The sequence below is a fragment of the Cuculus canorus genome, chromosome 11 (genome assembly GCF_017976375.1).
Source record: "Cuculus canorus isolate bCucCan1 chromosome 11, bCucCan1.pri, whole genome shotgun sequence".
NCBI classification, from domain to species: Eukaryota; Metazoa; Chordata; class Aves; order Cuculiformes; family Cuculidae; genus Cuculus; species Cuculus canorus.
The window spans coordinates 22,196,047-22,222,216 of record NC_071411.1 but is presented as its reverse complement, the minus strand read 5'-3'; the positions used below and the strand labels follow the sequence as shown (position 1 = coordinate 22,222,216).

The 26,170-nt window shown below is 49.1% G+C and overlaps 1 protein-coding gene across 1 annotated transcript in view; it reads left to right on the top strand.

Annotated features, from left to right (window-relative positions):
• Positions 1-7,286: 7,286 nt before the first annotated feature.
• The window catches only part of FAM120A (family with sequence similarity 120A), a 53,713-nt gene continuing 34,829 nt past the window's right edge, over positions 7,287-26,170 (top strand). Inside the window, 5 exon segments of the mRNA XM_054076423.1 lie at positions 7,287-8,397; positions 14,721-14,868; positions 14,870-14,935; positions 14,937-14,967; positions 20,901-20,988. Coding sequence (XP_053932398.1) covers positions 7,436-8,397; positions 14,721-14,868; positions 14,870-14,935; positions 14,937-14,967; positions 20,901-20,988 — 1,295 coding nt within the window. The 5' untranslated portion in view covers positions 7,287-7,435.

Below are 26,170 nucleotides of genomic sequence, written 5' to 3'. Positions count from 1 at the left end.
GTTGTGGCTGCCCCATCCTGGAGGTGTTCAAGGCCAGTTGGATGGGGATTTGAGCACCCTGATCCAGCAGGAGGGGTCCCTGCCCATAGGCAGGGAGGTGGGACTGGATGGGATTTGAAGTCCCTCCCAACCCAAAACATCCTACGCTTCTGTGATTCTATGGTATAAACAGACAACACACCAAAACACAAGCCAGGAACTGTCACAGGAGAAAGTCCTACAAGGAGCTCACAGTAAAATAAAGATGCCAAGTGAAATTTCCAAATAATCCAAGGCGTGGGCAAAAAGTGTCTTTTTTTCTGCCACTGGTATCTGGCAGGGCTTCTGCCCAGTGTCAGCCATTTGGATCGGGCTCCTCCTCATGGGAAACTATCAGGACGGCATATAGAAAACACTCTGAAAGTGCAAAAACTCAGGAGGATTTAGCAAGTTTGAGAAAGACTGACAGTTCTTAAATAACTTTTGCAATTAATGATGGGCCAGAAACGTGAGGAACTCTCTGAAGAGTGAATCAGAATCAACAGCAGTTTGTCTCAATAGTAAAGGCAGGCACAAGAACTAAACCAGACTTACCCCAAAATGGCTTTTGACCAAGAGTGAAAAATGCAATGTGGAAGACATGCTTTGAATAAAGCGATATTCTGATAAGGTAAATAAAAAAAATGCCAGTATGAGTGGGAAAAAAAAGACAGATTTCTTCTGGTAGTGTCTCCACTAGCATTTTGCGTGAGGCCAGCACAAGGAGGCAGAGTTCCCGAGCACTGCGACAGCACTCCTGTCTCAGAGGAGCAGAGCTTTATGGTTAGCTTGCACAAGACATCAGTCGAGCTGGTGAGGGAGAATGAAAAAAAGCAAATAATCAGTGGACTGCAGTTTCTTGTGGTCTCTGATAGTCTTTGCTGACAGTCCTCCGAGTCAGCCCAGAGACTTAAGCTAAAAGAGACAGGGCTTGAGAAAGGCACAAACGGCTGATGCAGGAACAGCACTGAAAAGCAAATTAAGATGCTGGAAAGTGATTGGTCAACAAAGGTCATAGTGGCCAGTGAGAATCATAGAATGGTTTGGTTGGAAAAGACCTTTGAGATCATCAGGTCCAACCACACCTGTCCACTACTAAACCACATCCCTGAGCACCTCGTCCACCCATCTTTTGAATCCTTCCAGGGATGGGGACTCCACCACCACCCAGGGCAGCCTCTTCCAATGAACAATAACCCTTTCAATGGAGAAATTGTCCCTAATAACCAATCTAAACCTCTTGTCCTATTGCTTGTTACTTGGGAGAAGAGACCAGCACCCATCTCAGCACAACCTCCTGTAGTTCTAGACAGTTATAAGGTCTCCCCTCAGCCTTCTCCAGGCTAAATGACTCCAGGTCCCTCAGCTGCTCCTCATAAGACTTGTTCTCCATCCCCTCCACCAGCTTTGCTGCCCTTCTCCAGACACACTGCAGTGCTTCAATGCCCTTCTTGCAGTGAGGAGCCCAAAATTGAACCCAAATGCAAGAAAGCGGCAGAAGAAACATTCTCCTCCCTAGCACCCATTTTCTGCACCAAGTTCCACACTGCAGTTATACAGAGCGGATACACATGCAGCCAACAGAAAGGCTGGATAGCAGTGAAAAGGTGCAAGTGAGAGCATATCAAATGCTATTAGCTTCTCACAATTTGAAGTTTATAGTGGAAGTTAAATTTTAAATTACACTGAAATGTTAGTGTGGAAGAATGCTTGAGAGATCTGCTCATGGATTGGTTTTGTAGTTGGACAGGTATGGTTGAACTTGGTGATCTCAGAGGTTCTTTTCCTACCAAATGATTCCATGATTCTATGATTCCGTGACTGACGGGTGAGAGCAGATCAGCAGATAATAAAAATTTCAGCAGAGCCTTCTTCAAAGAGAAAGCTTTACCAAAGAAACCATAAGAGCTGGCATCACACAACTGTTTCTGGAAGAATAATAGTCCTTCTTGCAGGATAAGAAAAAATTTAACCATTAGCAATACATCAATGTAAGCTGGCTGATTACCTACGAGTTTCTGCAATCCTAGGCCTTGCAGAAAGCTGAAAAGGGAAGAAGTTCCATAAATAGACTGAAACTCCTCCGCGAGCTGATGCTGATGGAGAGACTGATAAGCACTGAAATGACTCAGCTGGGTGTCTCCCACATGTACATTTTTCTGTCCTAAGAAGAGAGTGTTCCACCACAGGTATCAGAGATATGTGAAAACAGCTATTGTATGCCCACGAGTGATGGTGTTTGCAGGTATTTTGGAAGGCTGTAGAGGTCCTGGAACATGGAAGTTCTTTAGTTGCATAAATTTTGTGTGATTGCATGTGTTTTAATTGTATCAAGGTGGAAGAAAGCAATGCCTCACCTCGGTACTATAAAACAAAATTAGAGCCGGCCTACAATGGGTGACAAATTTTGTCCTAAAACCAAATTTTATACCAAAGCACTTAAATTTCTACTATTTTTGCAACTATTTTAGACTAAGTGGCAGGCATTCCTATGACTTTAAAGGAAAACAGAAATAAATCTCTGGCGATAACATATCTGGAGATGAAGGTAACTCAGCCTCTGCAGAAGCGCCCTGTACAAAGTTGCTGGTTTTATACAAATTGCACGAAGATTCTGCAAGCGGAGTTTTTACTAAGTAGGTATGCAAGCGATACACCACGAGAGAAGCAAGGGTCAGTTTTATTGCTGCCTGCTGTTAACCCTTAACTACAGCCAACCGCTCCAGAGACAGGAAAGGGAAATGGGGCAGCCGACAGTCCTAGTGAGAGCAGAATGTCCAAGTAAAGGATGTTGATTTGCAAATGCCTGCATTTAGATCTAGTATTGAAATAATAATAGAAGACACATTTGACTCTGAGCACTGAAGTAACAATGCGGAGAAGTATCTTGCCCACAGGTTGTGCCTGTTGCCGCTCACAGACCTGGCAGCAAGGAGAACTGGGAGGTTTTCTTTTGCCGCAGCAAGAAGCAGGAAGTTCTGGGACAGCAGCTCCACAGTGAGACACAGCAGGGTGAGAAAGGAGCAGAAATATTCAGGAATATCATGTAAAAACAAGTGTTTCCCATGGATAATATACATATCAGTTGTTCCCGGGCAAATGTACCTATCAGGGTTGCTGTGGATAGACGGTCCATTCCACAGCCTATATCCGTATGCATCTCACGGTGCGACTCAGTTTCATTAACAGAGGAATCGAGACTAAGATGATAACATTCATCTCCATGTTCTTGCCCTGACATGGTTATTCATTAGGAGTTCTTCCTAACGACTGACTGTTCAGTTCCTTCCTTCGAGGGAGCCACTCCTAATTCTCTTCTATTCAGGTTGGATAATGAGTCACTGACTTTAATAATCTTTATTAACCCTTCCCTTACACAACCAAGATCTGGTAGCAGTGAAATGCGTTGGGAAAGCAAGCTTTTCAATGCCTCTTACTCCATTGCACCATTTTTTTTACATGCAGATAGCTGGATGATTCCCACAGGCTTTCTGCTACTGGTTTATGGAAAATACACTGTTTTTCATTGTGCCCTTGTCTATCCCTTCCTTAAGTCTGTTTTGGTCTACCTGTGCTCCACTGTAATTTTGCTTTCCAAAAATTAGACTTCTTTTCCATTGCCTTCTTGCCTAGCCATAGTTTGGGCTGCGCACAATTTGTGTCCAATGACTTCTTGAAGCACCTGGTTTCCCCTTCTGTTTTTCCTCTCTCTTCTCTCTTGGAGTCGTGTTTGTGCATGGGCATGTGAGCCCAGCAGCATCCCGGTCTGCTGTGTCTACCTAACACCATGGGAAGTGTCAGGATAATAACAGCCAGGCTTCTGATAGCAGGTGCTTTTGCCAATAACAAAACAAAACAAACAAAAAAAACCCAAAAAAAACCAAAAAACCACAAAACCAACACAAAACCAAAAGTCAGCTCAGGAGATATTTTATTTATACATGATTTGCCATTCCTAGGACCTAAATATTCTGTTAGAGGGTTCATGACTCAAGTTCTGAATTCTTCTTCAGTCAGGTGTTGCACACTTCTTAAGACTAATTAGAGAATAACCTGCCCTGGTTTTGATCGAACTTTGTACTCTCTTTGGTTAGAGCACCAAGTACATGTAGGTACATCTGATCAGCTTCTTTTTATGCATTTGATGAGTGGCAGCTCTTGGTCTTTTGACAAAAAGATAGTGTGTTTTGATATGAAGTTCTCTCTCCTTGATCCTCTTTCACTGTCTTAGCACTGTTGGACTACTACCTTGTTTTGTGTGTCTTTCAAAGCGTTCTACGGTGTTTTGTTATTTTGGTATTGCCAGAACATGTGCCTACTGTTAAGGGAAAATCTAGGAAATGTAAGCGAAAAATAGTTTGAAATGTCTGAACATATGACGTCAATATATACAACACGTGCAGCTTGACATCTCCTTGTCACCTGCGTAGCAGAGAAGCGCTCAGGCATTGTTACTATTTCACTGACAAACTGCATGGGCACAGTCCTAAATTCGGTCTTTTAAAGAATACCTTCTTCTGGCTAAAAGAGGAGGTTCTGCCCCTCCACCCCATTCTGGTGAGACCTCACCTGGAGCCCTGCGTCCAGTTCTGGAGTCCTCAGCACGGGAAAGACATGGAGCTGTTGGAGCGAGTGCAGAGGAGGCCATGGAGATGATCCGAGGGCTGGAGCACCTCCCGTACAAGGACAGGCTGAGAGAGTTGGGGTTGTTCAGCCTGGAGAAGAGAAGGCTCTGGGGAAACCTTAAAGCAGCTTTGAGTACTGAAAGGGGCTCCAGGAAAGCTGGAAGGGGCTCTTGATCAGGGAGTGCAGGGAGAGGATGAGGGGGAATGGTTTTCAGCTGAAAGAAGGGAGATTGAGATGAGGTATCAGGATGTGAGGGTGGGGAGGCCCTGGCCCAGGTTGCCCAGAGCAGTGGTGGCTGCCCCATCCCTGGAGGGGTTCAAGGCCAGGTTGGATGGGGCTTGGAGCCCCTGATCCAGTGGGAGGTGTCCCTGCCCATGGCAGGGGGTGGAACTGGATGGGCTTTAAGGTCCCTTCCAACCCAAACAATTCCATGATTCCATGAAACTGAGGCAGTGATTCCTCCTTGCCTGTGCAGACAGGACTGGATTCCCGCAGCAGTTTGTATGTACTCCTGTTCACTGGAGCTCAGGCAGGGCCACCCCCCTGCTGCAGAAGCCGTGCTCCTAGGAGTGTCGCTCCTGGCTCAGGCATTGGCAGCTGCAGAGCTGGAATGGCAAGGGGTGTTGGGGCTGAGAATCATGGAATGGTTTGGTTGGAAAAGATCTTTGAAATAATTGAGTCCAACTGTACCTACCCATTACTAAACCACATCCTTGAGCACCTCAGCCACTTATCTTTTAAACACGTCCAGGGATGGGGACTCCACTGCCATCCTGGGCAGCCATTCCCAGTGCCTGAGAACCCCTTTGGGTGAAGACATTTTCCTTGATGTCCAATCTGAACCTGCCCTGGTGCAACTTAAGGCCATTTCCTCTCGTCCTATCACCTGTCATTCAGAACGCACCCCAGGACTGGGGTGGCAAGGAGCAGTAGGGCTGAGCAACCTGGGACCAGGATGGCAGGTGGCATAGGCTGGTGGTGTTCACTAGGCTGAGGGGAAGCAGAGAAGGACCTGGGGCTGTTGGTTCACAACTAGCTGAATATGGGCCAGCACCGGCCCAGGCAGCCAAGAAGGCCAACAGCATCCAGGCTTGGGTCAGCCATGGTGTGGTCAGCAGAAAAGGGAAAGGATCATCCCCTGCACTCAGCACTGGTGAGGCTGCACCTCAAATCCTGGGTTCAGTTTTGAGTCCCGCACTCCAAGAAAGACATTGAGGGGCTGGAGCACATCCAGAGAAGGGAACAGAGCTGGAGAAGGGTCTGGAGAGCAAGTCTTATGAGAAGTGGCTGAGGGCCCTGGGGCTGTTTAGCCTGCAGAAGAGGAGGCTGAGGGGAGATCTAATCACTTTCTGCAGCTACCGTAAAGGCAGCTATGGTGAAGTGAGTGCTGGGCTGTTCTCCCAAATAAAAAGTGATGGAATGAGAGGGAATGGCCTCAAGCTGCACCAGGGGAGGTTTAGCTTGGATATTAGGAAAATTCTTTCCTGTCAAGAGTGGTGAAATCTTGGCAGAGGCTGCCCAGGGCATGTGGGGGAGTCTCCATCCTTGGAGAGGTTTTAAAAGACAGGCAGATAAGGTTCCTGCGGATGTGGGTTCAGTACTGCACAGGTACAGTTGGGCTTGATGATTTCACAGGTCTGTTCCAACCAAAAGATTCCATGGGTCTATGAAGGGCACCTTGTGGCCGGGCAGTGAGGGGCAGCGGGACTTAAGGGCAGGGCAGCCCAGGGGCTGAGATGGCAAGGGGCGGCACGGCTGAGCACCCCGGGGTGGGGATGGTGGGCAGCGACGGATGGCAAGGAAGGTGCCCCAGGGGCTGGGATAGTGAGGGGTGGCAGGGCTGGGCACCCCGGGGACCAGGCACCCTGAGGCCAGGATGGTGGAGCTGGGGTGGCAAGGGAAAGTAGGGCTGAGCATCCCCAAGGCCAGAATGGCAGGGCTGAGCACCCCAGGGACCAAGACAGCAGAGGGCAGCCGGGCCGAGCACCCCCGACGCCAAGCATCTCCATGCCAGGATGACGAGGGGCAGCATGGCTAGGCACCCAGAGGCTGGGCACTCCATGCCTGGGATGGCAAGGGGCAGAGGGGCCAGGCACCCCAGGGCTGGGACAGTGAGGGCTGAGGGGCACCCCAGGGCCTGGGCACCCCTGGAGCTGGGACAGCGAGAGGCAGCATGGCTGGGTGCTCTGAAGCTGGGTACCCTGTGCCTGGAATGGCAGGCCTGGGCACCTCCATGCCTGGGATGACGGGGGGCGAGGAGCAGCAGGCCTGGGCACCCAGGGCCAGGATTGCAAGGGACGGCTGGGCTGAGTGTCCCTGCAGCCGCAATGGCAGGGCTGAGCACCCCGGGGGCAAAGATAGTGAGGGGTAGCGGGGCCAAGCATCCCCGTGCCCGGGATGACAGGAGTGAAGGGCAGTGGGGCTGAGCATCCTCGGGGATGGAATGGCAGGGCTGAGCATCCCAGAGGCCGGGATAGAGAGGGGCAGTGGAAGCAGGCATCCCCGGGGCTGGGATGGTGAGGGGCGGCGAGGCCGGGCTCCCCCAGGGCCAGGATGGCGGGGCTGGGCATCCCCGTGCCCGGGATGGCGAGAGGCAGTGGGACCGAGCATCCCCATGCCCGGGAAGGCGGGGGGGCGGCGGACCGGGCATCGCCGGGGCTGTGATGGCAGGGCCTCCCTATGCCCAGGATGGCGAGGGGCAGCGGACCGGGCATCCCCGTGCCCGGGATAGCAGGGGGCGGCGGGGCCGATCATCCCACGGCTGCGATGGCAGGGCACCCCCGCGTCCGGGATGGCGAGAGGCAGTAGGACCGAGCAACCCGTGCCCAGGATGGCGAGGGGCGGCGCGACCGAGCACCCCCGTGCCCGAGATGACGAACCCCCACACTCCGCCACCCCGCACAGCGCACGCCCGCGTTATGCAACGCCGCCGGCGGGCGGGGCCGGTGAGTGGCAGCGCGGCCGCCCCGCCCGTTCCGCTGCCCGAGAGCAGGCGGCGGCGGCGGCGGGCCGGCTTCCTGCGCGCCCCGCGCTGCGCCCGCCCCCCGGCAGTCGGAGCCGCAGCGGCAGCCGCGGGGCCGCGAGCCATGGCTCAGTGAGCGCAGCACATGGCGGCCGCCATGAGCGCCCCGCTGGTGCGCAACCTCCCCGCCCTGATCGGAGCCGCCGGCTGCCCGCGCCCCCCCCCCGCCCGGCCCCGCGCACCCCCCGCCGCCGCCGCCGCCGCCGCTCGCCCGAGCCCCGCCGCCCGCCCGGCCCCGCCCGCCCCGCACCCGCCCTGGGAGTGCAGGGGTTCCAGGACTACATCGAGAAGCACTGCCCCAGCGCCGTGGTGCCCGTGGAGCTGCAGAAGCTGGCGCGGGGCAGCCTGGTGGGGGGCGGCCGCCAGCGGCCCCCGCAGACCCCGCTGCGCCTCCTCATCGACGCCGACAACTGCCTGCACCGGCTCTACGGCGGCTTCTACACGGACTGGGTGAGCGGCGGGCAGTGGAACCATATGCTGGGCTACCTGGCGGCCTTGGCCAAGGCCTGCTTCAATGGCAACATCGAGCTCTTCGTCTTCTTCAACGGCGCCCTGGAGAAGGCCCGGCTGCACGAGTGGGTGAAGCGCCAGGGCAACGAGCGCCAGACGGCGCAGCAGATCGTCAGCCACGTCCAGAACAAGGGCACCCCGCCGCCCAAGGTCTGGTTCCTGCCGCCCGTCTGCATGGCGCATTGCATCCGCCTGGCCCTCATCCGCTTCCACATCAAGGTGAGGCCGCGCGGGGCCGCGACGGCGCCTTCTCCGGCATCGGCGCCCCCGGCCCGGGGCTCCGGCGCCCTCTCCCCGCTCCTCCCCAGGCTCCAGCGCCTTCCCCTCTCGGGTCTCCGGCGCTTCCTCCACTCTTCCTCCCCCCCGCACCGATTCCCCGGCGCCCCCTCCCCGCTCCTCCCGGGCCTCCAGCGCCCCCTCCCCGCTCCTCCCGCGGCTCCAGCGCCATCCCTTCCCGGGTACCGGGCTCCGTTAGCGCTGCCCGGCCCGGGCCTCCAGCGCCCCCGGGGTTCCAGCGCTTCCCCCGGGCACCGATTTCCCCGGCCCCCAGCGCCACCTCCCCGGGCTCCCCGCTGGGCTCTGGCTCCCTCGGGTTCCAGGGACCTCCATCCTCTAGCGCACCTTCGCCATTCCCCCCGGGCACCGGTTCGCCCGGTTCCCCCGTCCCTCAGCCGCGGCCCCCAGCGCCGCCTCCCAGCACTCCGGGCTTCAGCGCCCCCAGCACCAGTTCCTCCCGGGGCTCCAGCGCTCCCGCATCCCTTCCCGCTCCCCAGCGCCCCCTCTCCAGTCCCTCTGGGCCCCGGTTCCTCGGGGCTTCAGCGCCCCGGCACCCTATTCCCCCCGCTTCCCCCCCCTCCCCGGCTCTAGCGCTCCCCTCCCCGTTCCTCCGCGGGTACCGCTTTCTCCGGCCCCCAGCGCCCCGTCCCCGCTCCACCCCGGTTTCCCTGAGCCCGGGCTCGAGCGCCCCCAGCACCGGTTCCTCAGGCTCCAGGGCCCGCCGGCGCCCAGCGCCCCGTCCCCACTCCACCCCGGTTCCCCGGTCCCTATCGCCCCCTCTCTAGGCTCCAGCGCACCCCCCCGCCCCGGTTTCCCCTGTCCCCAGCGCCCCCCGCCCCCCTCCGGCGTCGCTCTAAGATGGCAGCGTGGCCGCTGCCAGTGCCCGGCGCCCCCCCTCTCTCCCCCAGCGCCTCAAAATGTCGCCGCGGCGCGGGGGCGGCCCCGGTGCCGGGCGGGAGGGCGGATTCGCGGCCCGAGAGCGCGGCCGGGCCCCTGGCGGGCGGGAGCCGCCGCCTCCATGTTCTCTCGCTGCTGCCGACTCAAAATGTCCCTGCCTGCCCTCGCCCGCGGCCTCGCTGAGGCGGAGGGGGGGGAAAACCGAAATGGGGGGAGTTGTGGCGCTCGGCGGAGCCGCAATAAGTTCCCCGCGGAGCGAGAGGGGAATCGCTCGGCGTTCCCGGGTGTATCCGGGGCTGGGATCGGGGATGGGACAGTGGGGTGGCCTGGGCTGGAGGGGACCTTAAAGCCCATCCAGTCCCACCCCCTGCCATGGATCAACACCTCCCACTGGATCAGGGGCTCCAAGCCCCATCCAACCTGGCCTTGAACACCTCCAGGGATGGGGCAGCCTGGGCCAGGGCCTCACCACCCTCACAGCAAAACATTTCTTCCTAAGATCTCGTTTCAGACTCCCCTCTTTCAGCTCAAAACCGTTCCCCCTCGTCCCATCTCTGCACTCCCTGACCAAAAGCCCCTCCCCAGCTTTCCTGGAGCCCCTTTCAGTACTGGAAGCTGCTCTCCCTAGAGCCTTCAGGTCTTTGCTTCGTGTTTTAAGGGGAAGCTCTTTTCTGGGAACACAGACGCCGCTTCAGGCGGGAGCTGGGGGCTGTAGGGATCTTGCCCAGACACCCAAGGCCGCGATTTCAAAGGTTGCGGAACATTAACGTGTCACATCTCTGTACAGCGCTTCTGATTTACAGCAGTTTGTTAAGCCGAGCGGTTGTGTTTATTGAAACAGAAGATAGTAGAAAAACAAGCTCTGAGATGAAGCTGCAATTTCCAGAGTTGCTTGTTGGCTTCCCTGCTAGGAAGGGAAGAGCAGCCAGAGCAAAGTGCGGACTCGTGGACTTTATTGTTGTGAATTACTTTTGTGTGTAGAAAAATACCATCCACATTTTAGAGCTGCACGCTTGATTGCTAGCAGCAGCTTAACATTTTCTGCCTTTCCTATTGAAAAAATCTGGCCAGATTGCAGCCCCCGGAGTAGAGGAGACTGGAAAGAAGACTGAGGAGGTGACTTTAGGCAAAAGTTCTCCTCCCAGTTTTTGTCAATGCGGGACAAGAGTTTGCTGTTGCTCACTCTTACTGCCGTGCCTTGCTCAGCCAGAGCCATTCTTGGAAGAGCTCGTTTCCCCTCAGCTCTCTTTTTTGCCACCCCGCGCTGCTCTGCCTGCTCTGTGGTGGACCAGTCCCACCCTGCGGTGGCTGGTAATGAACTGGAAGTGAAGGCAAAGCTTGTTCTTAGAGCGCACATCGAGCTCCACCGAAGGCAATGTCTTGGGCTTCGTGCTTGGTTAACGTGAAGAGATTACAGCCATATCTGCTGTAGTAATGGGTTTTCCTGGTCATCGTAGAAGGAAAATCACCTGTGACTTGGATATGAGTAATGGCAGGAATGATGCTGGGAAAAACATCCTCTCATTTAATATTTTGTAGTTGGGAAGTACTTTTATTTTTAAGCAAAAGTTTTGGAGACCATGCAGTGAAGGTGTTTGTGGGTAAATCTGCCTTAAATGGTTACAGAGATGGTTAGAGTAAATGGAACGGATGGGGTAAAATGAGATTTTTTTTTCTGTTATTGTGTTAAACTGGATACTTTGCCTAAGGCAGTATTGAAATGCACAGTGCCCAGGATGAAGCTGGCTGTTTGGACATTGATAGGAATTTGGTGTTTGTGGCACGTTGAATGAGCTGTTGGTCTTCCAGGTGCTCTCTGTCCCAGACCAGGTCTATTTTTGTTGAAGTTCCTTACAGTCACATAGAGTCGCTGCATTTGACAACAGTGTCACCTGTAGCATTTGTTTACTTTCAAGCTTAGCTGCTGCTTTAGCTCCTTTATGGTTTCTCTGTAATAGGCCTTGTTCTTAATCGAACAGTTTGAGGAGCGAGAGCACACATCATAGCCAGTCCCTATTCTCACATTTAGAAACACAAACGCACCCCCACAGGTTTAATGGGGAAGGTTGGGGAGGTGGATACGTGTCTGCTTTCCATTAGTGCTGGGAGTTGGCAAGTATTCCTCACGGAATCTTGAGTGTGTGGTGGGGAGTGTGCATTGATGTTTGGAAGGTTGGTATGGCTGAGCCAGCGGCCCCAGCCGCACTGGTTCTCTGGACTGGTCCCAGCTGTCTTGGGGGTGGGAGGGATACCTACAGTCCTTGTTTGAGGCGCCTTTTGTGCAGCCGTTTGGAAGCCGTGCATAGCACTGTTTTTAACTGATTCATTTGCAGGTTAGGAAGTGTATTCTGTGATTATAGTGCTAACATAATACTCATCAAAGATACTGCTGGACTTAAATCACATTCCTTTTCTGGCTTTCTTCTTCTCTTACACAATTTATTATCTTTCAAATTGGCTTCGTTACATCTAACACCTCACTTCAGTTTTATTCACCCTCTCCTTCGTGCCTGCTGCCCAGCAGCTCTCCTAGTGGGCAAAGGACAAGTGCAGCTGGAAGGGGAGATTTTTTTTTTTTTCTTTAATTGCATGTATGGGTGATTTTTAAATTATTATTTACATATGCATAAGACGGTTGCCAAATTGTAGTGTGTTCTCGTTCTGTTTTGAGAAGTTGGGTTTGAGAATACTGATTAAATATGAAACTGATTTTCATATTTTCAGGAAAAATTTGAGTCTTCAGTAGAAGGCTTCCGTGCCGAGCTAGGCTATGAATTTAATCAGTTTTGGTAATTAGAGGGGAGAAAAAGAGTGCTGTCTTCCATCCAGAACAATTATAAATCACTCGCAGATGGTTTCAGCAGGATGTAAAAATAACAGGTTCCTCCAAGTTAGAACAGATATCCTACAGGTTCTTAGCTGAATCGTGACCTGGTAGTTCTCTGTTTTGGGGAGGGGAAATAATTCTTAGAAGAAACTTTCATGCAAAGCATGCTTGCTAAACTTTAAATATCTAAGCAGTGGAGTTCTGAACATCTTTAATGCTTTGGTGAGACTTTGTGGTGTTCTCAGTTCTTGAACGTGCATGTGCGTGTTCACTCAGACAGGATTCTCATCCAGCATCACTAATGTTTGCACAAGATTTAGACTTGAAAATTATTCCGAGCTCCTGGCTGTGGTTTCCCCACCCCCCTCCCTGGGCTGTTTTGGAAGAGCCCACATTGCCTGGGTGTAGCTGTACCTCTGGACTCTCCGTCTGTGAGAGCTGTGAGCTGACTCTCATCTCGTTTGAGTTGGGTATTACAGGTTAACTGCACCTTGGTAAATGCAGCTCTTCTCCCTGTGACAGCTCAGCTGTTGAACATGGATTCCAGTGTTACCTACATGTACTGCAGTTCCACGCTGGTAGCTTGCCGTGCCCGATGGCTCTGGGCAAGCGGCTTTGAGAGAGGAACTGGAGGCTGTGGAGGTAGGGGAATGTAGTTGGATAGAGACCAGAGTGGCCGCACACCAAGTTTCCTCATGTGCTGCCTGCCCATCCTGGCACGTGTAGTGCTGCACAGGGGTTCTTTGCTTTTTTGGAGATGGTCTGCGCGTGTCCTGCATGTTTGTATTAAACTGAAATTGTGTAGATATATCTATGTACTCTGAATAAAAACAATACCGGGGAACAATTCCTGATTTTAAAACATATGAAGACTGAGGGGGGGATGGCGAAGCCTAAAGTTGCCTCTTGTTGAGTCGCTAACTGTGCACATCTGATACCTTTACATTTTCCAATGATGATAGTCGTCTCCTAATTCTAGGTACAGCCAGCCTGTGCTATTGAGATGACCATGTAATTACTAGGAAAATAAATACGCTTGTTTGTCTCACGACCCAACCTGAATTTCCACACCACTCTGATTACAGTCCCTTCCAGAGCGCTTTGAAAAAGTAATGCTTCTTAAGACTGTTAATGCAGTGGCATTAGGAGCACAGGAGAGACCTTCGTGAGCTGGTTATCAATTTGTTCAAGGAATGGCTTGGAGAGCGAGGCACTGGGCGCTGTTCAACTCGCTCAGAATTTGGGGCTGGGCTGAAGGTTCCCCCCCCCCCCCCACATCTTGTGAAGCTACATGGAAAGAGCAAAGATTTACAAGACCCTCATCAGAAGAGCATAATTCAGTATCAGGTTCAGAGGGAGTGACGCGTGAGTAGGAAAGGAAGGGTCACCATGAACTTGCTCTTGAACATGGCCTCTGTGCTGGGAGGTAGATAAGTGTGGGGCCGTTGGATGCGGGGACCCACACTATGTTCTGCAGGGCTTCGGTTGCCGAGGAATAAATGGCATCATGGGCACTAGCGCTGTTATTAATGCATATGTGGAGACTGAAGCATGATGGTTTTGTGTGATCTCCTTGGGATAGATTGCTGTCTGCATTGTTGATAAAATGGAAACACTTGGTGAGGATGGGCAGGTTCTACCAACATCGAGCTTCTGTGGTGTGTTCTGAATCACTGGCTGTTTATTGCATATGTAGATGGTAAAAGCATAGGCATTGAAAGCACTGAGTTTAATTTTGGTGCTTGCATGCAGACTGTAGTTGTAGCGGTTCCTTGGAGTGTGCAGAATGCAGGGCTATAGGTACTGAACCCTGTTGTCCTGGGCTTTCTGTTTAATTTCATCTTCTTGATAAGAAAGGGTTGCTTTTGCATTTCTAGCATTGGGATTGGCCCGTGTTTCCCCTGCACAACATGTCTGTTCTCGTCATCTGATTGCCATAGCCTAAAATAGTGCTTGCTAGGCAACGTGAGCCGGCGAGGTGAAGTTTGGGCTAAAACTTGAAGCAGTTTGCACCACTGGAGACAGCTGTGCATAAATGAAAGGCTGTAGAGGCTTGGAAGTGGAAAAAAAAATGTCCTGAACACAGCAAGGTAGACTTTTGAAATGCTAGGAAAGTTACCTCTGTTCGTTGGGGGTTGTTTGTTCTTTTAAAACTGGGCTGCAAAACTTCACAAGTGACTATGGGTTGCTTTTTTCAGGGGGCATCTTGGCTTGCTGAACTGCTTTCAGTATCCCCCACAGCCTTAGGGCTTTTCTCAGGAGTTGGTGTAGCAGCCACAGTTAAAGTTGGAGCATTTCTGTTCAATGAACGGCTGCTTCAGAGGAGTTGAGCGATCCATGGTGCCACTGCAGCGTGTGGGCTTCCAGAACTTTGCCTTGTCCATATGTGCTGTTGTCATTAGATTTCTGTAATTAAATAAGACTGCAAGTGTTTCACATGGACGTCTGTAGTTTCAGAAAGAGCCACTATATCGTAATTACATGTGATAAATCACTCCTGCCATTTGACACTGTAGCTAATTATTCTGTCTTCCACTGCAGGTTTGCACAGAGCATTGAGGATCATCATCAAGAAGTAATTGCTTTCTGCAGAGAAAAGGGTTTCCATGGTTTGGTCGCATATGACTCCGATTATGCATTGTGCAACATCCCTTACTATTCAGTGCCCATGCCCTTAAAACTGAGCCGGAATGGGAAAAAGTCTCACAACAAGCCAATACCTAATGCATGAAGTTGCCAAGCAACTGGACCTGAATCCGAAATCGCTTTCCTATTTTTGCTGCTCTTTTAGGTAAGTGAAGTAATAAAAGAACTCGGTGCTGTTAGTCAGACTTATGATTTTGGTTTCTGTTAACTGTCTTGAAGTACGTGTGTATGCTTTGCCAATGCGCCGAGGGGGAGCCGTCCCTGTCAGACATTCCTCCTGGGCTGGAGGTGGGCCGGCTGTGTTCTTACGAGGCCGGATACACGAATCTGTAGAGACCTGCGAGTGATGCAAATAGTGGCTGTCTGGGAACAGGAGTAGAAAGTAAGAGTTCTGTAGGGCTCTGCCCAGCCAAAATGTTTTCAGTGGGTGGGGGGGGATCCAGATACTTGTGGTTCTGCTAGTTTTGGTCTTTTACAGCATGAATATGCTTTCCAGACTGGGAAAGCGTTCTTCTGTCCTGTTTTGTGTTCTACCTGCAAGTAACATATAAGAACGTGAATATTTTTGGATTTTGGGAACTATTTTTTTTTCCTCAGAAAATGAATATTGAACAATAGCACATCAACTGCACCAGAAACGTATTATGCTGCATAACTGAGTGAAAGTCCATGTTTCTGAAAGCACAGGCAACCAGCATCTCACTGTTCCACAAGTTTTGTTTGGATAGTTTTGTAGCACTTCTGCTTCCAATGCGAAGTGATTTGTTGTCTTTAAGGAGCACAGGTTGGAAGGGCTTCAGTTTCACGTCCCTGCTTAAATGGGACCAGTTTTAACATGCTGCATTTCCACAGCAGCTGTTCTGTCTCTCTCAAATGGAAGAGTGAGTTAATTGCTGATAGACTTAACTCTAACGACTAAGGTTCTGTTTAGACTAGCACTCTGACTTCTTTTTGGGGTAAATAAGCACAGAGCAGCTGTGTTCTTGATCTCTTACTGAGCAAACAAGTTAAGAAGATGGGATTTTCTTTTTATTTCCTCCCTGACTTTGTATTTTAGTGTGAATACAGGATGGAAGAACAGACGTCAGAAAGCCATGAACAAGGAACACCGTTTACTGCTTTAGTATGCTAATAGTTTAGTAGTCTCCAGTATTAAAGCATTTCTAGTCCATGTAAAGAACGAAAGAACCAATGGATCAGATAGTAGCAAGCTACAAGTGTTTGGTTTGAAGTAGCTCTTTGTCAGTGACTGTGTTTTCAAATGCCTAGCATGGTTACCTGTCTGCACGGCTGTGGGGAGGAACAGCAGCTGGTGGGCAGAGCTGCGATGTAAAACAAAACCAGTGTGAATTGCAATGACCAGCTACTATTGCTGGGCTTTGTTTGGGCATCTATAAATAAGTTGTTGCATGCCAGTTCAGTGAGTAAGGATTACTGCTTGAAAAGCAGTTTCCCAGTTGCGGATATGCTTTATGGTGTTAATATGAAGTGAGTGTGAACAGCAGCGTTCTACCTTTTTGCAGAATTACAGCTGCATGGCCGGTTGAGGCAACGCTTGCTTATATTAAACAGTAGGTGAAAAGCCTTCTGGTCAAGTTGCTGAAGGGTTTGTCATTTTTATGCCAGAAGCTTTTGGATATTTTTCTCTCTTGGTGCCATACAATCATGGAATGGTTTGTATTGGAAGGGCCTTCAAAGCCTGTCCAGTTCCAACCACCCTGCCATGGGCAGGGACACCTCCCTCTGGATCAGGCTGCTCAGAGCCCAGTCTAACCTGGCCTTGAACATCTCCAGGGATGGGGCGGCCACCACTTCTCTGGGCAACCTGGGCCAGGGCCTCCTCACCCTCAGCGTGGAAAATTTCTTCCTGATATCTAATCTAAATTTTCCCTCTCCCAGTTTAAAGCCAACCCCCGTCGTCCCTTCACTCCTTGGAAAAAGCTCCTCTGCAGCTTTCTTGTAGCCCCCTTTCTGGAACTTACTCTAAGGTCTTCCTAGAGCTTTCTCTTCTCCAGGCTGAACAACCCCAGCTCTGCTCTCCTAGCAGAGGTGCTCCAATCGCTTGCTCTCAGGAGAGAGAAGCTGGAGATCATTTCATGTCATTCCTGGAGAGATATTTTGTAGCTTTTTCTTTTCCACATTGGTACAAAGGTTAAAAAAGCCAAGTTTGGCTACAAGTTTAGTTTTGTGTATTCTTTTGCCTGTTCAGTAGGAGCAAGCAGGACAGGGTAAAGTCTCCGGAAGTCAGGGTTGGAATAGAAAATCTTTTGGAGGTCTTCCTGCAGTGAGAGGCGGAGTATTTTTTCTGTTAGTGAATATTATGAAACCTATGTGTTTAGGGATATAAAGAGTGATTAGATAAACTTGCAAAAACCGAGGTTACTGTTTGGCTTAAACTGCTGGCAACATTTTTTAACTTTTGCAACCCTAGGAATATAGTGACCTCAGTTTTTTAATAGCACACAAAATGCATAGAGAATCCTAGAATAATTATGATTGGAAAAGACCTCTAAGCTCATCCAGGGCAACCATCAGCCCAACACTGCTGTGCCCACTAAACCATGTCTAAAGTGCCATGGCCACACATTGTTTGAACCCCTCCAGGGATGGGGACTCCACCACTGCCCTGGGCAGCCTCTGCCAGGGTTTCACCACTCTTTTGGTACAGGAATTTTTCCTGATATCCAATCTAAACCTCCCCTGGCACAACTTGAGGCCATTTCTTCTTGTCCCATCACATGTTCCTTGGGAGAAGAGCCCAGCACCCACCTAGCCACATCCTCTTTCTAAGAGCTGCAGAGAGCAATGAGGTCTCCCCTCAGACCCCTCCAGAATAAACAACACATAATTGCATGGTGTGGCATGTGTTTAAAGCGGGGTAGCTCATTCAGATCTATTTTTTTCTCTTTATTATATCTGAGGGCTTGTCTGGCTTCACACGTTGTTTTGCCCTGGCTTTTGTGGCTCCTTTTGAGTAGTAGAATGAAGAAAATCACAATGGGAAAGACTCGGTGAAGGCTTGATTACTTGGGGAGCCAGATGAATCCATTACGTTGCTCTCTTGGGGATGTTAGTGTAACCCCCGTGGTGGTGCTTTGTTTTAGGAGTAAATGAATGTGTTCTGAAATGGCTCCAGTTAAGCTGCTGGTTAAATGTTTACCATTATAGACAGACAAAACTATGACACTAGCTGTGTCAGTATGCAGTCCATTTCCCTGTGTACGGACAACTCCAACTTCTTTGGTTTTGGATACTTTCTTGTCCTTAACTTCAAGGGATTTTGGGGATGCTGTAAAGAGGAACAAGTCCTGACTGATTGAGACCAGCATTCATGAAGTTGAAGGAGCAACACCCAACTGGTCAATTAAAAAACGTTTCTCGATGGCAAATTATTGGGATTGAGTTGTGTTCAAAGATAAAGTCTCTATTGAAGTATTCCAGCAACAATATTTTTCTCACTGGCAAACCAGGCACATTTTTTTAGGATCCCTATCTGAGTGGGATCCCTTTTTTACCTGTATGTCATGGCTGGATGCTTTGTTTATGGCCTTTTCCTTCTTCCAGCTTTCCCTGCAGCAGGGTTTTGTCGGTCTAACTTCATAAGATAAGAGTAGTATCCTTGTCATGGGTAGTTAAAAAGTGGCCAAGATACTCTTAAAATGTTCTGTCCAACTGCTGCTGATGTGAACAGGGACTTGAATTGGGGTCTTTTGTAAATTTTGAATATTTCAGAATGATTTGAAAAGACTTAAACCATGTTTCAGCGGTAGGAAAAACAAACACAGTGTGAGGTATAAGGCTGTGATTCAGCGAACCCTTTAGAAAGGGCAGTGGGCTTCAATTAGTATCTAATTGCTTAAAAAAACCTTAGGCGTACACTGTAATAAGCCATTAAAATGGGAAAAATCAATACATTTTGAGGTTGTTCGGGCCAGGTCAAGAAATAGAGGTTGCTTATGTAATGTTGATCTCTTTCCCACTGTGACAGAACTGTGGCGTGTTTAGCTGTGTAGTCTCATTCTGTTTCTCAGTAAATGTTAGAACTATGTCAGGTAAGTCCAGGCATCACTTCTTGTTTGGGCCTTAGAAGGCACTTCTGTGCTTCAGCATCCTGAATTCTGCAGCTCAGTGTGTGGGGAGAGCCAATCAAATGCTCGAGTGTCCTCTGTGAGCTCAGGAGGAGGGATTTAAATGAAATGAGAGATGGACAGCAAACAAGAGTGAGATTTTGGTGCAGGGAAGAGAAGCTCTGGCTGTTTTGAAAGGTAATCTTAGCATCACGAAATGTGAAATCCTAGTTATCATGAAACTGTCTCTCGTTCTGGCTGCGATGGTTTGGGTTTTTTTTTTCTCACCCTGTGTTTTTCAGGCTGTCTAATCCTACTCTGATCAGATTAGTGCGCATGTGGCTTTTCCATACAAACTTATTGAATCTTTCCGATTGTGAGTTTAAGGTTTAGCCCCCCAGTGAATAAAAATGACAGTGTCTCCCTGCTGAACACCTTGCCAGGAGGTGAAATATGGATCAGAAACAAATATGTCCCCATCTAGGAGGGCACCTACAGGTCACCTGGCAGTGGACAACTCTCTGAGTTTTCAAAGGTTTAAGGACATTAAAAGCAAACTGTTATTTTACAAGCAATTGTTGTCATATTCAAAGATTCCAGCCGTGTTCTTTGGGTAGGTGAGCGTTAAAGTTGTTATCCAAACTGCAAAAATTGTAGAAGAAAAAAGCTGTAGCTACATTGACAGCAGCCAGAGCAATACTGAGCTGCTGTGTTGTAAAAACAGGTATTTGAAAGCATCATAGAAATCATGGAATGGTTTAGTTTGGAAGGGACCTCAAAGCCCATCCAGTCTCACCCATGTCGTGGGCAGGGACACCTCCCACTGGATCGGTTACTCAAAGCCCCATCCAGCCTGGCCTGGTACACCTCAGGGATGGGGCAGCCACGACCTAAGTTTTCTACCAGGACTGCAGTAATACATCCTGTTAGCTCTTTTGTGCAGTTTGGATCCATGGACACTGAGGTCTTTAGTGGGCTGATTAGTTACCTTTTGATGAATTAAAATGGGGGAAAAAAACCCACAATAATTGAAGTGCTCTTTTTTTTTTTTTTTTTTTTTTGCTTACGAACAGCTTGGGAAATACAGCTGCTATTTCTGTGCATTGAACAAACTCCCTGAGTTCCCAGTTACTCTGGCGCTGCTGGCCCAAGCTCTTGTCTGACGTGGTCAACGTCAGCAACAGAAGCTTGGAGGAATTGGGAACCTGCTAAGTGCATCAGTGCCACCAACGTTCCTGAGAGGCAGATAAATCTGCCTGGTGGCTTGCTGCATGTTGGAGTGGAGCGTAGATTCCAGAGGAAGCTCCGGTACGGATCAGAGCTCAAATACAGGAAGGGCTTCCGAGCTTATGTCAGAGCAGCAGCAGAGTGTATTCTTGCACTGGCACACTTGGATTCCTAAATCCTGTTGGGGTCCCCTGGCAGCACATGCCAGGCTGAGGTTGACCCCATATGTGGCGACTGACTGTGTCACTTCTCCTAAGTGTGTTGGGTTTCATAGAGTCAAGGAATGGTTTGGGTGGAAGGGACCCCCAAAGCCCGTCTAGTGCCACCCCCTGCCATGGGCAGGGACACCTCCCACTGGATCAGGTTGTTCCAAGCCCCATCCAACCTGGCCTGGAACACCTCCAGGGATGGGGCAGCCACCACTGCTCTGGGCAGCCTGGGCCAGGGCCTCCCCACCCTCACAGCAAACCATTTCTGCCTAAGATCTCATCTCATTCTCCTCTCTTGCAGCTGAAAAACTGTTTCCTGTCTCCTGTCCCTGCCCTCTCTGAGAAAGAGCCCCTTCCCATAGAGGAAGAGTGCTCCTCGGAGGGGAGTGTATCTGGCCATGGCAGCACCTTGCTGGTTGTAGTTTTGGAGAGTAGCAAAAAGAGAACTGCAAGCTTAATCTCTCTCTGTTCATCCTTTTGATGGGGGAATTGACTGTGAATTTGCCTTGCTGCATGTAGAACCAGGATGAAAGGCTTTCTGATGTGCTAAAACAAAGCTGTATGTTATGTTCTAGGTAATCATATTCTACCTGATGAAGATTTGGCTTCCTTTCATTGGAGTTTACTTGGTCCAGAACATCCACTAGCTTCACTTAAGGTACAACTTTAATATAACTACTAGCCATTAAGCTAAAATCAATCATCACGGTTAATCAGAGCAATGTAATAGGTTAATTCAGAGCAGCTCTTGTTCTGGGTCACCCTCTGGTGCCCCAGTCCCTCTCTGGCTGAGAGGATACCTGGGGCGATTAGCCTTATGAGGCTAAACTTAGCCCTTGTGATCCCGCTGTGTGCCCTTCAGCTACATGAGCCATGCCCTGTGTAGCTCCAGTGTGGTTTCACTGGAGAACGGAGCTGCTTACTCTCATCCTCTCTTCTGGGGCTTTTTTTTTTTTTGTCTTTTTTCTTTTTTTTTGTTTAGTCGTGTTCTTCACCTGTCATAACTAAATGAGCCAGGTATCTTCCTACCATGTTGTTTTATTTTCTACCTGTTATTTTTCTTCTATTTTCTGTTTTATTTTTATTACATACACATAATTGTCAGTTTTCTGCACTTTCTAAAGTGTAAGTTCGCTCAAGGACTAGGTTGCACAGCAAGCTAACATGGCCCTTGACTTTTTTTGAGACAAGTAACCTGTGTCTTATGCTCTTAGTTTACAGCGTCTATTCTGCTGCTTCATCACACTTGCTCAGTGCCTCTGCCGAGCAGATAGCTATAAAAGGGAAACCGGACACACAAGAGAGAATGGGATCATAGTGACCTTTCTCTCTCCCCATAGACAGATCTCTTTCCCCTTTCTCCTAAGCTGTACCATGCAGCAAAACCCATTTGCTTTTTTGTAAGACTGTTTTTGTTATATTTACAACAAAAATAGTTGGTTTTTTTTCTCCCTTATGTTCCAAAAGTTTATGAAGCATTGAACAATTGTAACCTATTTTGCTGAAGGTAGAATTCAAAAACAGGTTCCAGATTTTCAGCAGCTGTTAAGGCTTGCGCATGCATTGCTTTAGTGAACAGCTGTGACAATTTGATGTTACGCTCATCTTCCTGTTTTGCTGCCGCTCCTGTGTTCAGAAAGGTAAGTGTCGGCACGCTGTAGTAGCAAATGTGCGTGCATGTTTGCTACCTCCTTGTGAAACCTGAGATGACGAAAGAGTGCCTTTAGTTGCATTTTTTACTCCAAAGGTTAAAATATAAGACTTCTTTCACAGGGCTGATAAAATTCCTGCTGTTCAATGAACTTCTCTTTGCTATAGGCTGACTAGACTTGTTCTACGGTCAGTGGTTTAGGTGTTAAGACACCTACATCTTCTGAAAAGCCCTTCTAAATTTCTACTGAATTACTTCACTAGAATGAAAATCAGATATTTGTCATCTTTGCTTCTAGAGTTGTTTCCAGTGGAAACACCAATTGGGCTTTGTAGCTGATGTTGGAAGGAAATGAAACTTGTTTCCTTTGAGCATCCTGGCGCTGCTTCAGGCTGTCCTCCCTGGTTGATTTAATCTGTTGGCCAGTGTTAATCGGATTTAAAGGCGGTTTCCCATTTGGCTGTTACAGTCTCCATGAAACGATACACTGCCATCGGTGAAAAAGACCCAAATTAGTGCCCTTAACTGAGAGAAAGGCCAGAACAACACATGATTTGTTTAATTTCACAGCAGCTTGCTGGCTGGTTAAGCACATGGCCACAAACTAACTGCGGTGTTTCTGTCTCCTGGCTGATAACGGTGTCAAAGGGAGAGCAAGAAGAAGAGCTAAAGCAATGAGAACAAACATCTGCAGGAAACCAATCTTCATTACTTGCTGATCATGGGACAACTATTGGTTTTTGTTTCAACCACGCTCATGGTTTGAAATTATAACTTGTTTCAGTGGCTCATTCATTCAATTTAATCTCATTTAATGTCCTGGTATGGCAATGACATCATTGCAGCTCTCTGTAGAGACGTCTTCTCTGTTAACTGGAGGCATGCAGAAGGAAGTAGTCCTTGTAAATTTTATGAATGCTTAAGAAACCTGACAGACACGTTTATACTGGCCACGGCCTTGGTAGCAAGGAGTGCTTTCCGTACAGTTACAAACAGTGCAAGCTGTCACGAAAACAGCGGGAGGAGGCATTGTGGTTCCCCAGGATGTCGTCCCTGCACTGTACATAGAAACTTTGCTGGTTGTGTCTGTTTAGAGTTACTACTGAGTATTCTCCCTGCCTCGGGAACGGAGGGCTCCAATTTCACCTCATTCAACTCAGGAGATAGAAAACTTTTTCTCATTTTGGGAAGGTTTTGATCATTTTTTATCTTCTGTATCCCTGGCCGTGAGCATCACAGCTGAGAGATTCCGTTCCCCGTGGCCTGATTTGTTGCTCTCGACGAGAACTGTGACAGTTTACAATGCACAATTTGTTTGCTGCATTCTTTCGCACTCTTCTATTATGACAGAGCAAAATGGTTGCTCTTCCTACGAGAGGAGTTTTGTTTGGCTCACAGGTGAGAAAGTGTAATCTTAGAGAAGAATCAACCAGTATTCACTGATAGAAAATTGGTATCTCCTCAGGTGTCAATATAGGTGAAACCAGCAAAACTGAGGCACATGCACCTCTGTTTTAACGAGGGATGTGAGGGTGGTACGTTCATTAAGAAGAGCAGAGTAGAAATGGGGAAAAAGAAAGGGAAGTGGAAACCTGTACAAAAATTCATATTTCGCATCCAGAAGGAAATGAAACCTGCAGCCAAGATGACAACTTCAGATGCTGTATAAAGCCATGCCTTTCTGAAGACACCAGCAATGACCATTGGCCTCAGTAAAACTGTGCATTCTGTGGACGGATATTTAAATGGAGAAATCTGAATTGCTGTTACTGCAAAAGGGAAAAAGAAACAAATCCTGGCACTGCAGGCGGTCTGAGTCAGGGTGTTGTCTGAGTGTCTGTGCAAACAGGTAATGATCTAATGAATGTGAGGACCTGTGCCTGTATCTTTGTGACCGACGGAGAGCAGAGGTCACTGAAATGACCTCCTGTATCACAAGCTGAAACAAGAAAGGAGTTGATAGAGTTCCTGATAAATGATTTGACTGCTCGATCCTGTTTGGGAACTGGCATTGTACTGCTTCTTATCTCTGTGCTTTGGGGTTTGTCTTTAAGTCAAAGGCACTTCGGTGCCCGTTCCAGTATGGAGCCTCAAGATCAATGTATAATACTATCAGAATAGTAGTAGGAGGCAGCTCCTTATCCCCTGGAACGAATTAGTGTCTACTTGGGAGCGAGTATCACTGGAGAAGTGCTGAATCTTGATTCACAAGGTAACCTTAGAAACAAGCCCTAATGTAGTCTTCCTTTTGAAGAGTATGCAGGAGAACTCTATGAGATTGCCCTCTTCATTTTGCGTCAGATCATCTTCCCGTAAGGATGCTCTTGAAAGGATAGATTCATTGGACTGTGTGGGGGGAACCTTTGATGTGCTCACCATCCAATATTCCACATCTCTGTTTACCTGACAAGATTTGTCGGCTCATCTCCTTGTTTTTTTCATCCCAATAGAGGCAGAGAGAAATGCTTCCAGAAAGTGATCCAGAGTGTGCAGGTTAGGCTCCTTCCCTGAATTGCTTTAGGAAATTCCTGTCTTTCTCAGTTTGTTGACTTCAGAGGGTGTCTGCCAGAGGAGACTTAAGACGCCAAGTAGGTGCTTGGGTAACTTACTGCTTCTCAGATAACAAAGGTGGGACTCTTAAGGTGTGCTTAAAGTAAGTATGGTCTGGGTTTTTTGATGCTAAGAGTCACCATAGGATGATGCAGGTCAGGAAGTCATCTAGTCCAAGCTCTTGCTTTAGCATGGTTGTCTTGAGGTCAGAACAGGCTGCTCAGGGCTTTGTCTAGACTAGTCTAGAAGATCTCCGCGGCTGGAGACTGCGCAACCTGTCTGGGCAGCCTGCTCTGCGGTTTGACGGTCCCAACGGTTAAAACTGTTTTTGCCTTGCATACATTCTGAACCCATCTTGTTTCAGGCTATGTCTGTTGTCTCTTGTCCTTCCACAGTGCAGCACTGAAGAGCCTGGCTCTATGCGCTTGATAACGTTTTTGGTGGGTTATTGGAAGGCTGCCACCGGGTATCTGCAAAGCCTTGTCTCTGCCCAGGCTGGATAAGCCCAGCTCCCTCAGTCTCTTCTCACAGAGCGAGTGCTCCAACTCCGTAACCATCCTGATGGCCTTCTGCCAGAACTAGTTCAACTTTTTTGGTGTCTGGCTTGAGTCCAGAACTGAGCAGTGCTCTAGAAGTGATCTGAGGAATGAGATCCCTCGATCTGATGGTAATGCTCTTGCTGCACGGCCCAGGGTTGTAGCTGGCTTCTGCTGCCAAGTTGTCCCGCTGGCTGCTGCTCAGCTTGATGTCTTCCAAGAGCCCCCCAGTCCTTTTTTGGCACAACTCCAGCCTGCAGAATAGCCGGGGGTGTCCTGCCCAGGTGCAAGACTTTGATTTCGTAGTTGTTGAATTCCTGCAGGTTCCTGTTGGCTCATCCCTCTGGCTTGTCTGGGTCTTGTGGGATGGAAGACCAGCCCTCGAGTTTGTGGTAGTGTGCAGGACTGTCACACTGCTTGTCTCTCGGTGTCACATCTTTGGCTTGTGTTTCTGCTCTCCCATTTCCTTCTGACATCATTTCTGTTCCTCTGTTTATGTTGGGCTTTCTCAAAGTCCTATGCGTATAAATTGTTACCCAGTGATCTCCATGTTGTGTGGTGTTACCATCAAGACAAGCAGAAGAAGGAAGAGATCCATTTCCCAGCCATCCGGAGGGAGGAGGAATGTTCTAATTGAATAAACCCGTCTTCAAGGAAAAGCTGAGCTTTGCTGGTTTGAGAGGATTCGAAGTCATCCAGGGAACTTCTTTCCTCTTCAGAAAGCTTTTCGTTAGATCACTACAAACTTGCAAGATGAAATGTTTTTAACCTTCAAAGGCCGAGACAAGATCCAAACAGTTCGAATGTGATCTCTAGTAGGAATTACTAAACAAAAATCACAAGACCCAGAAGATTTCTTGTAGGGTTCTTCTTTTATTTCAAAGGCTGAAGATATGAAAGTTTCCTGTGTGTCGCCTCACAGTAACTGAACATTTGAGGTCTCATTTCTAATGGTTTGAAAATAAAGTGGAGCTGGTTATCTGTTCTCCAGCAGGCAGAACAGCTGGTACACATTGTTGATGACTCTTCAAGGCTTCACTTCCTGGAGGCAGTGAGCAAGTGGAGTTGTCCTAGAATTGGGGCAGCTTTTCCCAAGTGTAGTTTAGGC